We start from the raw sequence: 18,344 nt of genomic DNA, 5'->3' as shown, positions 1-18,344 counted from the left end.
AAATAATGCTCTTTTTATTTGCTTCATAATTTCTTGTATCTGCACAAAGAAGAGCGTAAGTATATGCTACCACAACATCTCATAACCTGGTATGTACTGATAATATATGCATGATTTGGGAAGCCTTGTTGGGGCTGACAATTTTCAGTGTTTTCACCCAACAATTTTATGCTGAAGAAAGAAGCATTCATAGCACCAGAGACAAAGCACAATATACCAAAGTAGCATTTATTTCACGTAACTTCAACTAATACAAATTCATTTACGGGCATTTCATGTATCCATGTCTCTCCTTGAGCAACAGATACCTGCAAGTTCTTAACATCATTTCCAGGCATGAGACGCTCTACCCGACTGTACGGCTAGGGACACTACTGTATGTAACTCATTCTCAAAAAATCCCAGGAGTGAATAACTTATTCTACCAAAACGGCTGTGTTACTCATGGGAAAAAAAGGTTAAATGCTAGTATTGCTAAAGGCTGACCTGCCCATTCATCTTTACAGTTTTGTCATAATGTTCAACTAGGAATGTTCCATTATTTCCTACTCGATTTATATGCTTTCTGACTGCATTAAGTCTTTACACATAGCAGCAATTCTTAACAGTTCTTCTTCTCTACTTAACATTACTGAAATTTCTTTTGTGTATCAACAGAAGTTTGTTGATTATTCATTCCACAACTGACAGTTCACCAGTGCATCTCTCCACTCGTGCTGACTGGCATGCCCAGCACACTAATCAGCTGTGCTGTCTAAACTCTATTTTAAAAAGTATGCACATTTCTTGAATTTGCCAGACATCTAAATAGACGATATGGAAAATGTCCTGTAGGGTAGAAAATTACTGCCCTATACAAACATAAGATATGCTAAAAGCCTGAACTACTTAATTTTTACTAAGTATCTTCTCTACTGAACAACGGCTTCAAGTTTTTAATAACACACATAAGTTAATAACTGTAGTTGCAATTCAAATGCACTTGATTGGAAACATTATAGACATTACATTTGTTTTGCTTCCCTAGGGCTTATTGTCTTTAAAGTACAAAATGACAGTCAAACATGCAATTAGTTGAGTATAATAGGAGGGTATTCTCCTTTGCTCCATTTTCTGAAAGTTTATATCTTTTTTTTTTTTTTTCTGTAGTGATAAATGTGATGTGTTGTGGAGTTATAGGTAACCTTGATTTCTTCCTTTTTCATCCTGTTTTTCATTCTTTGTTGTCTCCCTTGGGTTGAAATAGCTTTACTTTTTGAAAGTATACCATTGTTCAACTGATTATTATCTGTGTACAGACGTATATCTGAACTTGTGAAGAAGGTGGAAATAAAACACAGCAATCCAAGTTAATTAGGCAAGTAGATCCTTCCATTTCCGTAGAGTATTTAATGTGCTAAACATACAGTAGAGACTCACAAAAAGAGTGAAAATAACATGAGAAAACCAATATCAAGCTTTTGAGCACTCATTAAGTTAAAACTGTTCAGTCCTTAAACTGGATAATATTTTAATGTTAGTATTCAAATTTGTCTTTTAAGTTTGTAGGCTTATGACACTTGTTCACATTTCACAAAGCTGGAAATAGGCCTCCCTTCCAGTACATTCCAGTCCTTTTTGTACACCCACCAGCTGACTATAATAAATAAATAGAAAGGATAGGAGGTTAGTAGTAATCTCATCCATCAGCTGAACTGTTCCCAGGGTTCTTTTGGCATCTTGACAGAAAAAAAAATGCACCTAAAAGGAAAAAAAAAAAAAAAAAAAAGAGGAAATGGAAAGGTTATTAAGAGGTAAATAACAAAATGCCAACAAGCTTTTTTCCCAAGAAACCATCTGCTCCAATCACCACAAAATTGTGCAAGCATTGTGTTTTACTTCTTAATGCCTAAGGGGATTTTTTTTGCCAATATTTCCAAGCTGACTTCCAGGCCAAATGAGCAAACAACAGATTGATAGCTGCAGCCTCTGGAGCAATGACCTGGCTACTGGGATATATGTCCGATCAATGAGGAACTCTGGGAGGTGCAAGTAGAGGTTTTGAGTGATTATGGTAATAGCAAAACTGCCCAGAAGGTGTGACAAACCATGAATATTGAAATACACCAAGGCATAACTATACCTTTACTGAGAGAGACTGCCTCAATCAGTCTCTGTGCATCATTGGAAGAACTGTAAAGTTGCTGATTTTGCAGACATTTCTTCCTCTAGCTTGATAAGTTAATATATATTGTTTAACATGATAATGTAGAAAGCTGTTGTTTTGTGGTTTGAAAGCCAGCTGCATTTGATTGATGCCAGGAATGGAAGTATTTATAAAATGACACTGAATTAGAAGTAGTCAGTTTATGGGTCTGGGGAAATGAATCTTTTATGAAGAATAAAACTTTATGATGAAGGAGTAATACTGAGGAAGTGTGCATCTTGAATTAAACTCTTTTGGACTTGGATGTATGCTGTAGAGCCTTTTAAAATGAAAATATGCGTCACTATATTTTTAGGAAAAAGAACTCTATAAACATTGTCTCTTATGGTGGTCCAGTTCCAAATGTAGAGTCATGTGTGTTCTCTATGTGAACACCTCAGCTAGGACAGAAATGTTCTTCCCTGGAAATATAGCTATCAGACTTCTCCAAAAGGTCACTGGAATATAATTTAGCTGCTGATTTAAAGCGGTTGTGATTTTTGAGGCATCAACCACAAATACTAGCCCATTCTAGCTTGTTGTATGTGTGTGGGGTTTGTTTGTTTTGTTTTAATGAAGTAGAATGTAATTAGGCACCACTGTGCTTTGAAATGAACAGACAGCATTGAACTCTGGTTAGTTTGTGAGCTTGCTTGTGAGTGCAAGAGGGGAAAGGATATGTTTGGGGGACAAGCCCTCGTCAGCACGGCTGCTGAAGCCTAGCACCAACCTTCCGATCAGTGCAAGGGCTCCCTTTCCCTGCAGTATTCCAGCTCCGCTGGCTGCGGTGGTGTGAGCGTATAGGTGATGGTTAGAGAGATGTAGGTTTCTGTATTGGTGTTCATGAACAGAAAACAGGTACAACCTTGGACTCTACTAATGCATAATGACATCTAAAGACAACCCCATTTTATGTGCATTTTTACATGTTATATGAACTTGTGAGAATAGAATAACTTTTACTTAAATGTAAATGAGACTCTGATGGTAGCTAGAAACCAGTATCACAAAACTTCTGACAGAAGCAACATAGAAAAAAATAGATCTATTTCTCTACAACTTTCCTCCTGAAACTATCATTTCTATGCAAAACAAATGTTAACATTCTGCTCTTCTGTGTTGCTGGAATTTCTTATCTGTATGCACCAAAGGAATGATTGCACAGAACAAGTTAATGTCCAGGGAGTTGAAAGGTTAAAGAACTGCAGCTGGCAAACCAGCATCAGACTCAGCCATTGTATTAAGCCAGTTTTATGCCAGTGTACTAGAGATTTGGGGATTTACATTAGATCTTCAAACCTACATGTGCCTTCCACAGTCTTAGCATCAGAAATATTTCAGTAGAACTGTCGGGGGCAATAGGATTTCTACCTAAGCATATATTTTAATCAGTTTCTAAATCTCTGCTGAGCATCAACTCATCTAATAGATTAATAATAGTAGCAACTGTATATTCATTAAAAATATAATCTAATGTACTTGAGTATAGCATCTTAGTAAATTGCATTTTTCAGGAAAGAGTTGCGTGCTGAAACCCATTCAGTTTCACTTGAACTCAGGTATTCCCTTGAAGATTTGCCTTAATTCTTCTTTATCTCACTGAAGTCTTGTGATTTAGGAGATGTTCATGAAACACGTTATCCAATGTGAATATAAATAAACTTCTCAAAATGTGATAAATATCTAAAAAATAGCACAATGTGTTGTACTTGTGAAAAGAGGGTGGGTGAATCTTCATTCTTTGAAACAGAAAGCTGCTCTTTTTTTCTTCAGAGGAAGTCTCAAACAAAGAAGGAGAAAATATCAGGCCTAGAATCATCTTGTAATATTGGAAAACACCACATGGTATCCAGCCGTAAAGCTTCTTTTTGAGCTGTCTGACCTCTAATCATTGGTGAATAAAAACAACATGTTATCAGATCTCTGTTATTTTTCTCAAGGGGGTAACTCTGCCTGAAGTAGCAATGAAGAAAAACCTTTGAGAGCTTATATTCAAGGTCACTACAAGAAGAGGCGATACTTTGTACTCTGGGAAGTGCAGGAAAAAAAAAAAAAAAAAAAAAAAAAAAAAAGGAGAAACATATCTAAACAACCCAGTTGTGTTTGTTTAACAGTGAACAAGGCAGTTATTATGTCAGCCTATAAATGAAGCTGGGTTTGTTTGAACTTTTATCACAATATTTCATTTTTATTTGATTTTTTGTTTTGATTCTTAAGTGCTCTGTGCTTCAAGACCTTCACAAAGAATATAGACTTGCTGTTTAGCATTACACCTGAATGATACATATTTGTTTTGCAGGCACTTGTGATGTACTGTCTTAGACCTTGTCTGACCAGAAGGTTTTAATCACTTGTAGTTTTTTCGCCACAAAAGTCTATACAGATACTGAGAACAGATTATAAGGTCTTACAGACATGTTAAGCAACAAGAATGTCGAATTTGAAATGTTTTTCATCATGATATTTTAAAATAATACTTTTATTTGAAAGTCTATGAGGGGAAAGTAGTTGTTAGCCACCACATAAGAATTAATCTCTAATAAAGAATTATAACTAACTTTGATGTTGTGGTTCACACATTAGATAATATGGTTTCAGTGCTAATCTACTTAAATGTAAATTGTATAGTTGATGGAGTTTGATACATTATTTCAGTTGGGATTTTTAGGCAAAAGAACGGATGCTTTTCTAGATTCCTTATTTGTATCAAGTTTGCAAATATCTTTTGCATTAATTTGTTACTTAACTTTGGTTCACCATTGAAATTAGTTTATTGATTTGTTATTTGGTTACTTGGTTATTTTGTTATTTGGTAGGATTTTACTTTTTCTTCAGGTCAATATTATCAGAAATACTTTTGTTTTGGTGTGCTGATATAATCCTTTTCAATATTTTTTTTTTAATAATGCTTGCATTTATACCTATAAATGAATGGATTAAGAAATCACAATGATCTAGGGGTGAATATCTCATGGTTCAGCCCAGGTGAACTTTACTGTTTACCTTTACATACTTCTTTTCTCCCATTCTTAAAGTGCAGTAGAAAGCAAATAAAAGAACTCTATGACCGAATTTTGTAGGCTATGTCAGCCTAAGTGCCTGCCTAAGGGAGGGGAAAAGACTTGATCCTGCAATGCAGGAGTATGTGTTCCACTAGCTAAGTACAGAATTGGCAGCATCTCAGTCCTCCTGTATTAATTATGATATAGAAGAGTAACGTTTTTCCTCCGTACACAGATTCTGTAGGATTCTGTGCAGTCAAGTGTTTACCATATTGCACTGTGTAGCAGAACTGTATGCTTTAGGATTTTAATGTTAAAAGCAATCTTCATCACTTGAAGGACAGCATGGCAATAGAGGCGTGTTTGGTTGGGTTTTTTTGTTTTGTTTTATTGACACTGATACAGTAAGCCCATAAACTTGTACAAATTGTAATTATAATAATGTAGGCTTTAATAATTACAAAATTCCTTACTGACAGAAATTATAATGTCCAACCAATTCTGAAACTGTGCAAGACTAAAGTGAAGATAAACTTTTCTTTCAGCATGGTCATCTTCATCATAAATGTACCGTAGAATTTAAAGTGAAAAAGATACACCTGTAGTTCACTTAGTGAAATGTAGTGAGTCTGATGGCATACAAACGTGGGGAACTTACAGAGTTATAGGTCTGCTGCAAACCAGAAACACTGGTCTTTTGTTGCTGGCTCAGTAGCAAGTAAAATTAAAAGCACAAAATAAGTATCAGGTGAAACTACTTAGTGGTCTTGATGAGATAATTATATATTGCACCCACCTGGTTCTCACACTTGAAGGCAATATAATTTTACACGTTGTTGCTAACTGCGTTCTGCTGTGTGTCTACCTCTCTCTCAGGTACGACTGTGATGCGTATGACTGCATTCGATGCTGATGACTCTAGCACAGACAATGCTCTTCTGCGGTATCACATCCTCAAACAGACACCTACCAAACCATCTCCAAATATGTTCTACATTGACCCAGAAAAGGGAGATATTGTTACAGTGGTGTCACCTGTACTGTTGGATCGTGAGGTAAGTGAATGTTTTCCTGTTGCTAGTCTGATATTTTTAATGTTTATGTCTATAATCTTCTTCTGTGGCTTGAAAAGAGGTTCAGAATATTGCAGCAATGGGGGTTCAGATGTTCAACTTTGAGGAGTCTTTTCAAGAGTTTTGTTTATTTCTTATTTGTGCTTAAGAAGTTATATTCTCTGATCAATATTTATAAATTTTGTAGTTCATAATTTCTGGGCAAGATGTTTAGTGTTTTGGACTGGCAAGAGCAAAGATCTTAGGAATAAGTGGAATTAAATTTAGGGTTACCAAAAGACTCTTTGGAAGTAAAAAAACCCAAACCACAAACCTAATTGTATATATAGCTTGCTACGTGATTGTTACAGTTTGGTGCCTTAAATCCTTTTCTAGAATTTTCTTTTTATTGAGTGGACTTAATAGACTAATCGAATTTGTACCCCATAGGCAAAAATGAAAACGCAAAAAAGGAATAGTAAAGGTAGTCTGCATGTGGCTTTAAGGTGAATTACCATAGTGCCAAAATCTATGTTTATTATAGGTCATTAACATTATAAGAGTGTAAATTGATAGCAAAGAAAGCTTAGGTATGATCATTTCACATTCAGAAGATTATAAAGCAGAGCCAATTGGTTAAGACAAAGGTTTAGTTATCAGAATAAATGAGATCTGGGCACCAATACAGTGTTGACCCTGAGCAGTTAGTCAATCTATAAATCACCATTTTTCTACCAATTATGTAGCCCTGTGTACTCTTTAGGTTTGTGGAGACGACCGAGTTCTTTTCTTGCAGGCTGTTTCAGGTACATGCTGATTTACTGAACTTATCTTCTAAGCTGGTTAGATTGAGGACTGTCAATATTCAGCACGCTATTTCTCATTTTAACCAGATGAAAATCATGCCCATACCACTGCCCATGTTAGGTCAGTAATTTTTCTGCAGGCTTTTCCAACAGCAGGTGTTTAACGGGTAAACCAGACACATATTCCAGACAGATAGTGCAGTAAAAGTAAGGTCCGGGCGTGTAGGATCTGTCTGTTAAGTTTAGAGAGATTCCAGTCCTTTCACACTTGCGCGGCTGGCCACAGAATTGTGCCCAAGACTTACATAATCGCTGCCTTTTTACCTCAAGTTTCCCTTCTAAATTCATTGTTTTGGTTCAAAAGCTTTATACTGTTTTCTTTAAAGTCAGTTAAGGTATTTTTATTCCTAGCAGATAACTGTTCCCCAGATTAAACCAATTTACTCAAAATTAGAAAATCAATGGAAGGGAATGAACATGCCTGCTTTTCCTAGTATCTTCCAAAGGTCACTGGTGATTCATGAAATAATGATGCTGTCTCCATACAAGAACCCTGGCCTCAATCGAACTGGTATTACAGCTGGATAGTATATCCTGAAAGCAAGATCTGAATTCCTCATGATTTTTAGTAGTAGTAGATTCAATACCTTTGCTTTAAAGGTGACATGGCAAGCTGTAGTCTCGTTGAAACTGCAAATTCTTGTTGTTGCTAAAAATGCTGTATGTTTTATAAGCCAAAATGTAGGGCTATGTAAAATTTTAACACTAAATCCAATCATTATCTGCAGTTAAAATTTAAAAATTTAAAAAAAAAATCTGCAGCCTAATATTTTCTTGTCAGGTGAAAGGTGTAGGAAAAAGCATGTTTTCCATTTCTTCATAAGAACTGTTCTCTGTCATCTTCGTGGGTTCAGCCTCTTCTCCCCTCTCCTGCTTATGTACATCTTGTGTAGAAACTGGTAGTCATGCCTCCTTTTTTAGATCTGTGGAGTTAGCCGTTCATGGTCAAAGATGTATAACTTCTGTTTTTAACTGTAGTATTGGCTTTTAGGGATGAGCAGCCTAATGGTCCTATTATGAACAATTCTGGGTACCAACATAATCCTGATACTATATAAATAACATGGATTTCTGTGTAGCTCATGAAATTGAACTATGGTAAAAGAACTGTCTGCCTCGGGTGGAGAGAGACAGGAGTAACAGCTGAGGAGGAAATGGCTCTCTGGCTACTGCTTGGGGAATATGGTGTCTGCGTATCACCAGGCTTGAAGAAGTGATTATCAGGATGCTGGCAAGGTGGTGGGCAGGGGGAGTGTACTATTTGGCACTCCTCTGTAGGGTATCAGCTGATATAAGGATGTTATTGTTTTATTTTCCTGGTGAGCCTTTTTAGGTCTTAAACATTTTGGCTATTTATCACTATCTCCTATGGAGGTGCGTTGTAGAAACACGGGACAAAGAAATGATCTTTCCCCTGAAAGCCTTGCTAATACATGTGTGACATCAGAGGACAAAAAATGTAGATTGAGTGATGGTTGGGCAAAGACCGCATGAAACAGTATCTGTGAAAAGGGCGGATGCTTTTACCTCCTCAGGTCTTACCCTTCTTTTGTTGGTGTCTCATTGGAGAGTGTATTATAGCAGACATGCATCAGGAGCAGCAAGATTTTTCATAATGTTTTCCATTGCTTGGAAAAGAGAATAAATATTGAGCAACTCAGCTGATCCTTTTTATGACTGCGATTTGAGTCAGCAGTATTTGCAAGTAAGTGGGTGCAGCTGCTGAAGGTGCACACCGTACAGGGGTGGCAGGGGAGATGCATTTCTGCTGGGGAATTCCACAGCTCCAGAAACTGGTCTGGGTGAATCTGATTATTCATGGCTGCCAATCCAGACCTGCGGCTTCTCCTAGATTTTACTTAAACTCTAAACTGGGTCAACTGCCTGTGATTTTTCTGTCTTCTGCTAACTCTGTTTATTTTCTATTTGAATCTTAAAAGTGAGTAGAGTCAAAAGTGGTTTTTCGTAGTTGTTCCTTGTAAGTGTGCTGATTAAAACTGCATTAGTCCTAGACACCAATTAAGAAGCTGAATTAAAGTAAAATTTTCTCTAGCATGGACACAGAGAAAAGAGAAAACTATGTCTCATCAATCATATGCACCAGAGGGTGATATAAACTCTTCTAAAGCATGTTAAAACACTGATTAAAATTACTCATATTTTCCATCTCTTTTAGTAAGTTTTACTATTGCTCGGATCTTGACGCTTTTCAGAAACTTTCCATTTCATTTAACACATTTAAAAGAGTATAAATTGTTTGAGCTTATATTTTGATTTGGGCCCTTTTTTAGTCTTAAGTATCATTTATTTCATGTTTGTGCATCAGAGGGAACAGGAGCCGAGGGTACTGCCCAATGGGAGATACTGAGATGTGGAGATACAAAGTATCTGGCAGATTAAGCCCATATTGTATAGTCCATGCTATTTTTCCATGCTTCAGCATGTTCAGAAGAGTTGCTAAGGCATAGCCTCAGAAATTCTTATTTCAGTGCAAAGAGTGAAAATACAGGTATTTACCCTAAAGTTAAAAAACCAAAAAAAAGACCATCTGGAGAGCTCAATTTTTATATCCAAGTAAATACATGTGGGAGAATGTTCACATGCACGAGTAAACATCTAGGTTAAAAATTTTTAGGAGATGAAAATAAAAATATTTTTTATGGTAATACTTTAGAGTTAAAAGTAAATTCTAAGTAGACACTTTTAAAATCAAGGAAAATTTAAAAGAAAGGGAAAAGGAAAGAATTAACTTGTTTCTGGTGAACCTCAATTGTTCATCTGTTTGTTTTTAGCTCTACAGGATCAGCTCAAAATGAAGATAATTTGTTAAATTCCTACAGGCCTTCAAAAAAATTTTTTCTGTGAATAGCATTTACCAGGTCTCTTGCTAAACTGATAGTATGGAGACGGGAATGCTCCCTGGTGTGTTAGGTGTCCTCTCCTTCAAAGGCTATTCCAAAGGTCTTCTGTGCATAAAGCACTAGAAGTAGTATGTGATATAAAAGGCAACACTCCCTCTTCAGGGTTGTTTTGTTTCTTGCACTATCTAGAATCAGAAAGGTCATTTTAGGTCTTGAGTTGCATGTCTGCGTTCACATCCCCAACCTAGCTATTTTATTTTTTTAACCTTGGTAGTAGTTGAATGGGGGTGGGGTGGGGTTGGGGGTGGGGTGGTGATGTTGCACAGATGGGTGACTCTGTGTGCTTTGGAGCTATTTCCATAGTGTAGTATCATCTATAAAAGCATTAAGTAAAAAAGTCATTCTCTCCAGTAGGCAGAAAAAGTGTATGTAGGAATCCCATGGATTACATCCAGCAAGCTGCTGAGTGCTTTCGATTTCTATTGACATCTGCTGAGGGAAGCCGAGTGCCTCATGCCTTCAAGGAAATACTTAGTACCATGCAGGATTTGTACTTATATGCCAGTGTATTTTTATTTATAAAAATCTCAGATTCAAAATTGTTTCTGAAAAGTGCATTATCCTCAGGGTTTAAAGCAAAACTCAGAGATAATTTCTAAAAGAACATCCATTTTCATTTTCAGAAGGCAGGTAAGGACGTATTTTTGAAGATTAATGTGCTGCTTTTTTTTTTTTTTTTTCCTTCCCCTTGTGGGAGTTAAGCATCCTTGAATGTGTCAGCCATAAAGATTGAAGAGTGTTAGGGGGCAAATTATTCTCCAGATACCCACTGGAGAATATATTTTGATTTATAAATTCAAAGGAGAAGGATGCCCTCCATCAAAGTCTATGGTTTAAGTGACCCAAAATAGAGCACAACAGGGTGAGGGGGGAGAAGAAGAAAAAAAGATGAAAGAAACCTTGAGAAAATGTTCTGAATTTTGTATTTCAGGGATGGACAGTCCATTTCCAAGTGGCACTTCCCTACAGTAAAAGAAAAATAAAGCTCCCCACGTGTATAGGAGGAGAAAACACTTGTTCTTGTTCCCTTGTAGGACCAACTCGTAAATTCCCTTTATGGATCAGTAGTCATTTTTTCTGCTTACCCACAGTGCTGTTTTGCCAGTATTGCAGACCCTTCTGCTCGGCGGGAAAGTAGCTGTGTGATTTTTATAAATTTTATATGACTAAAGTACTAAGAAAGCTGCCGCCACAGTTGCTCAAGTGAAATATTTACTTTGCTTCCCACAGTTTCAGGAGTAATATGCTTTTGTGTTTGATAAGAATTGCTGTGCTTAATTTGAATTAAGGTTAACAAGTAGTTTGAGATATCTGCTATATGCTGTCCCATATGTTTTTTAACACCTTAAGAAAACCAATTCAAGTATTCTGTGATTCTGAGAAACCCTGGCCTTGATTCAGTTACATGAAATGTATGTTTTCCAGCAAGACTGATAGTTGGTGTGCCTTTGCAAGCCATGCCACCATTTCAGCAGGCAAGTGCTATGTTCTGTAACCATTAGAACCAATCTTGGTGCATCAGTCTACCATTACTTGAGTCTTATATAAATTTCCCTCTCTTTATTACTTGGAAACATGGAGCTGAAAGTCTTAAGCCATAAATGATGCGAAACCTGGAGTTACATTAGCTGATCCTGCTCATGTTTATGTGGACTACATGTAATAATGTAATAGCTGGCTGAGTCTCCCGCTTAACCGGATGGCTCTAAGCTTTAAACAGCAATTGCAACAAAAAGCAGTGTTGCAAATATCCATTCCTGTCCATACACTGATGGATGACCGTACAGCCGTTAGCAATTTTTCAAGTCAACAGCAGCCCACCGATACATATTCAGCAATACGCTGCTCTCATGAAGGAATGGATGTTTGCATAAATGTTCTTTACACTATGCAACCAGTTCTGCTGTGATAAGTAAATCACAGTGTTCTTGTTGATAGGGCTTAAGGTCTCTGAAGGGGTAGCAGTAGGAAATAGGAAAAGCTTGGCCACTTCTGCGTATGGACACTACCCTCTTTATCCATATCTTCCATTTTGGAGATAGGTGTCTTAAGCAGTCAATATACTTATTACTTACTCGATCTAAATGCAAATGCTGAACCAACAGTGCACTCTCATTTTTAATGAAAAGATATTAATCTTTTCAGCAAATGCATTCCACATTTGATCTCCATATTAACCTCTAAAATATTCATATTTACAGTGATTGTGAGAAAACTTATACCTTGGAGCATATCAGTTCTGAGTTGGAATTGTTGTATCATTTCATCTTGTCTTCTCTGACAGAATTCCCACTTGCACACCTTTAACTTGTTTTGCAATATAGTAAATTCCATAGCTGGACCCCAATTTCTATGGTTTAGGGTTTTATAGTTACAGATATAGCAATAACTCACATTTCTGTTTAAAATACAAGATAAACAAGGCATTCATCCTTTTCTCTTGATTAATGCATTTCTTATGCTGTGGTTCTGATGTGGTTCTGATGCCTGTAAACGTGAAGAGCAGTGGGTCTTTAGTCAGAGAAAAAGTGGTGGGTCTTCAATCACTTTTTAGAGATTATTACATAGTCCATTGTGTCTCAAATATTAGAAAATAGAAAAAGGGGAGGAAAAAGCTTCCAATTATAATGCTAGCTTATGAACAAATGGAGAGAAATGGAAAATGCTCATTAGTGAGGTGTAAACTCTTATTTAAAGTTAAATTTCTAAGGAACTTTCTAGCACTTGGGATTAAATGTCCACAGTGAGAAAATACATCTATTTTACTAGATGTACCAGTAATTCTTAGTTTGATTCCTATTACGTTTTTGATAAGAAAGCTCTCTGACATATTCTTAAATCTTGAAAGAGGCTGTGCAAAAGAGGTAAATATATTTTGACATATTTTTTTTTAATTTTGAGTAGCATCATTCAGGTTAGGAATAGTAAAGATTCCCATTGCCAGAACGTTAGAACAATTGTTCATAAAAAAAAATAAAATAATAATAATCCAATCTGCATAAAGCTTTAGTGGCAGAATTTCTGCAAATCTTTCATTACATTGTTGTTATCTGCTTCTACTTTCATTTAATTCAACACACATTTTGATAGTCAGATTTTGGTGGTGTTTTTTTTTTTTTTTTTTTTTTAAAAAAAGAAATTTATCTGACAATAACAGGGACCAGATTTTCTTTTCTATAAAAATCTGTGAGGGATGAACATATCACATCGAGAACCTCACAGACAGCCATTTCAGCACAATGTTATTCTTTTGGGCAGTGAATATAGTATCAAGATCACAAGGCAGAGAAATCACTGAATGGCTTTTTTTCAAAACACTAAGCACAACGTGTAAGAAGCCTACCTCTGGGAAAAATAAAACCATTGGGTGAACACACACATTTGCTTTCTTTGTAAATGAAAGAATCACTGCATAAGCTACTGCTTATACTTTGTGTCTTGCATGTACCTTTCCTACTCTGAACGGAGCCTGACTAGCTGCAAAACCCTAGCGACCCTTGGAGCTCCCTTCACAGTCTTGCTTTAGCTCCTCTGTGTGTGGATGCTTGAGGCCACAGGCAGGTTTTCCTTTGTAGTCCTAAACTCCGGTTTGTTGACAGCTAGCCATTGTAGGCTCCATATTATCATCCTGCCAGATCTGCTGGCCAAAATCCGTGTGTAGGTGCTCATTTACAATTTCATCCAATATAAACTGGGATGACAGCTATATATATTACTTAAGCTTTTTAAACTGTAGATTGCAAGTGAGATAAATAAAACCCACTTAACAGGCAAGCTTCGGCAAGGACACGTTTCCCTCCTCTGTGTAGACAAACCACATGAAATCCCAAGCCACCTCTCAAAGGAATCTTTTTCTACTCACTCTGCATTTCCCTCTGATACTGAGGGAAGAAAAAAGAGCATTTCCAGCTCTTCATGAGGATCCTGGGTTTATTCCTTAGATCGGCTATAAGCTCTTAATTCCTCTAGTACGTTATCCATCGCAGTATGAAAAACAAGTGATTCTCAGCTATTGATGACTCCAAGCATAATTGTAAAATATATATACTGTCATAATAGCTTACTTTCTGAAAAAGCTCCGTATTTTCCACAAAAACATGTGAATATGATTTTTCAAACTTTCAGTTCTCTGTAAGCTGCACTGAGAAATATTTATTTTCTCCCTTTCACATTTTGGGTTAGGAGTTTTGGTGTACTGGCTCCCGTGGCAGATAGTTTGCAGATCCTCTAGACGTGTCGCTCATCATCACATGTTTCTCTGACACTACTGGAGAGACTTAAAAAATATCATTTTCAAGACACTATAAGAGTGACACAAAGCATATCAGCTGCCCATATACTTTGAATAGAGGCTGATAACTGAAATGTTATCTTTTTTTGCTAGACTTTCTTTACTTAAAGAAATTGAAAGGAATATTAGCTCTATGGATGTTTAGATGCTAAAATCCCACTGTGACAAATGAGTACGTAAGAGGGAAAGAAGTATACAAGAAAACTTGAAGTGGTAGATTTTGCAGAGACAGCTGGTTAATTACTAAATGCTGACACACATTCTGCTGGTACAAACGGCCTAACGGTCACTAGATTGCAGCTAAAATGGAAGACAGTAAAACTTAGAAATTCCAGACTGGAGACATACCATGCGTTTTGTGGATGCCTGGGGCAATAGTTTCAGTTCAGTAGAGAGGATTGGAAGGGTCAAAAGGTGAGAAAAATCTGAAAGAGTCTCACTGACCATGTTTTTTAATCCTGCCATAGGGCCAAGGAATATGGCTACAAGAGGTAGAAGTAAGTTTCTGTTGATTAATCCCAATAGATCCTCTCTTTCTTGCAAATATCCCTAGTTTCTAAACTGGTTTTGCTGTCTGGATAAGATGAACTCTCATTGTTATAGAAGTAGTAAGGATGTATCGCAGTTAATGCCTGAAAAAGACTTTTTTTCTGTCTTAAAAGTTTGATTTTTTTTCTGTCAAGTATCAATACTTTCAGAATGCTTAGTGCATGAGAGTAAAAAGAAAAACATCTGGAAGTAGCATGACTCAAGTAGAATTAGTACCAAAAAGTAAATGGAATTACTTAAAAAACACTATAGGAATAATTGCTTAGCTATGTCAGAGTTGCAGCTCAGAGTACTTGGGACTCTTAAGAGAGTTACCCGAGAAATGCTTCAGGAGAGAAAGTTTTGTATGCTTTAATATGAAAATCAATCACTTTTCTTTCCTTTCTCAACATACAATAAAGCTTTGGAAACTGAATGATTAACTGCAGCAGTATCAAAAGCAGTACCAAATATATACTTACATACCCATGGTATTAACAAACACCTAACTCTAGAAGTTCACCAAACATACGTGCATCTGTATGCTGTGTCAACACCTTGGCAAGGGAGAGAATTACCCAGTTCCAAAAATCAGGATTACATACTGGTCATCTTCCCAAGAGAAAATAAAGAACGTCCTTAGATTTATGTTTATTACCAGAAAGGAAAAAAGAATATAGCTCGACAATTGTGGTTTGCATCCAGATTCCTTAACACCTTTTTTTAAAACATATAAAAGATAATGCCAAATACTTATATGGTTATTTTTAGTGTTTCGATAGCATAATTCAGGTTTTCCAGTGCTGTTACTGTGGGATAATTCATCTAGTATCAATAGGTATTACTTTTGCTTCCCCAAATGCCAATCACATAACAGGTTCATCTTTCTCATTTTATTTTCACTTTCTTTTATCTTCCTTTCTTTCTTTTTTTTTTTCTAACTTTCTATTTTTAGGGTATATGTAGCAAATATTATTTAAAATATGCTGGTTTGTAGGAAATTTTATCTTAATACCATCAATGAGAAAATTCTTTCTCTGCCCAATTGTACCTATCATTTGTGCTGAAGTATCTAACACAATCATGTGAATTAAAATTGGGGAGTGGATGTTCAGTTTTTACTCTCAGTGTAATTGTATTCTTTTGGCTTCTGCAAAGCATTGTGTCAACAACCCATAGTCCTCAGTCTGGACTACTGTGTTACACAAAACTCAATTCAAGGTTAAAAAAAACCAAACACAAACTCTTAGTCTACATTAATAATGTTATTTTTTTTGTTTTCTGTTTTATATACTCGGTAAATCAATTAAAAGGTAATCTGAGAAGGCAGAATGTGAATGATGTTGGTATGTTTGATTGAATTATGCATTTTAGTTCTTGGAACAGATAAATACAGGTAAATACACAGAAATATCCTGAACAAACATCCCTTTGAAGGGACCTGGAGATGGCTAAATCATTGAATTAAGCACATATAAATAAAAAGATTCATGCTAATCAAATTCTCCTCTGCTTCTCTTTTGGACTGGAGAATTTGCTAGTAATTTCACTTGTGATGCATTCCTGTAACTTTTTGTATACTTGTCTTTCATTTTTATATATTAAGCAAAGTGTGAAATTTTAAATCATAATTGAAATATAGCTGGAACATCCCAGAGAGAGTAGTGACAGCCTTTTAGTCCGTTTTTAGTTGTAAATGTTGGACTTCACATCCATATATAAACATTTCAGAAGCTCAAAATGTAAAGCAGAAATGAAGGTGTTCAATCACGTGGCTGATTACTGTAGAATTGAAGAAGTTCCACTTAGCACAGAAGGGCTAGCCTTTTCTTTATATAGTTTTTGATACGGCTGTGAAAGTTCCCTAAATGATTGACTTTTCCTTGCTGGAAGATCACTGAATTCTCTGTCAGTGATCAAAATGCTGCCGTTTATGCATATAATTCAGTTTTGCTGATTACTTTTTGCAGTTTGCTTGTGACATCTTTAATTTGATCTGTCTTGTGTCATAGATATATATATATTTTTTTTTTTAAGGCAAACTCAATTTCCTTGAGAGGAAATCCATAAAGCATCATTCTCCCTGCAGAACAAGTATAAGCTGACTTCTTTAAGATCAAGTACAAATCACATTTTAGGGAAGACATTGCTCACTCAGAAAAGTGATTTGTGAACACTTTTAAGTTTGTGCCATATTATACTACCATCTTCAAATAGATACCTCCATCTAAAATATGAATTCTGCCTCATAGGTTGATGGTCCCATGGAGCAGTATTTATGAATGTTGACTTTACTTTTTTGACGTACAACATATGATGTTTTCAGACTATGTTGCTTGATACTGCTCGTTTAATGATTTTTAGAATACTGGACCACAACCGGCCCTAGGTGAGGTGTTATGTTCAACATAAGAATTGAATATCCTTGCCACCTGAATTTTTCTGTATAGTATTTATAGTAGGATGTTGCCTTGCATAAAGTTTGCAGGCACACTGAGATGGCCCAGGCAGCATGCGTGCTACAGGTGTAACGCATGGTAGTGCTGATGGGGGAGCAGAGCTGCGCTCTTTGAAACGGCGGATAATTCACTGACAATCATGACAATATTTCAGCTTGAAAGGACTGCAACAGAAAAGAGGCCCTAGAATCTGGCCTTTGCTTCTGCAGTGAAGCAGAGAGGAAGTAAATTTTATTCCAAATGTATTTCAATTTAATAAACATCTGTCATGTATATTTAAAACTGCCATTTCAGGATTGTAATTATATCATCTGAAAATAAGTCCTCCTCAGAAGAGAATTGAAGTGACAGGCTGAAGAAAATGAAACTTGACGTTGCTCCTTCTCCTTTCGTCCTAGAGCTAAAATTTAAATTAATTTTCTTCTTCTTGTCAAAGTATTTTAATTGGAAATTATTTTAGATTGCAGTTTTCAGAGAGGAATGGGATACTTTCCATTGTGTGTGTACAGAAGTTTTTCAGTGTGTGTAATATTTTACTAAATTAATCATTTTCAAATATTTTAAATACTTGACAGCTGTACTGGTAATTCTCAAGAAGGTTAAAAAATTTAAAAACCTGAGATAAACGTAAAGATTTTCACCGGTTTTCTTATGTTCCTCAGTACCTTTGCATACAGCCATGTTGTGTTTGTTGCTATAGTTACCCACTTGTTGGGAGAAATGAATATTTGATATTAGCAGTAACTAGACTGTAAAAATTAGATATGCTGCTTTGGTTCAATTTAGGTTTATCACAATTTTTTACAGCTGAATTTCCTTTAAAAATCTTGAAAGTAAGTTATGGAGCCATATTCTTATGGGAGATACAAGTCTCTATAGCCCTGTAAGTTCATTCACATTCATTCTACAGTCCCTCTGATGAACTAAAAGATCCTAATTAAATTTTCTTCCAATATACTTTAATTTTCAGCTTTCAGGCCTCCTATAATAGGAGTTTCTCCTAATAATATCTTAATCTAAATATCACAAAGGACAATGAT

At 36.0% G+C, this 18,344-nt stretch overlaps 1 protein-coding gene across 2 annotated transcripts in view; it reads left to right on the top strand.

The window, feature by feature from the left end:
- CDH13 (cadherin 13) overlaps positions 1-18,344 on the top strand; it is a 509,852-nt gene that overhangs the window by 349,352 nt on the left and 142,156 nt on the right. For both annotated transcript variants that reach the window (XM_080410698.1, XM_080410697.1), the window contains exon 7: positions 6,064-6,242. In XM_080410698.1, the coding sequence (XP_080266824.1) occupies positions 6,064-6,242 (179 nt within the window). The remainder of the gene's footprint in view (positions 1-6,063; positions 6,243-18,344) is intronic.

Source organism: Falco punctatus, assembly GCF_963210335.1.
Source record: "Falco punctatus genome assembly, chromosome: 14".
In the NCBI taxonomy this organism is placed as follows: domain Eukaryota; kingdom Metazoa; phylum Chordata; class Aves; order Falconiformes; family Falconidae; genus Falco; species Falco punctatus.
Note: the sequence above shows the minus strand (reverse complement) of the source record. Positions and strands in the feature narration are given on the sequence as shown.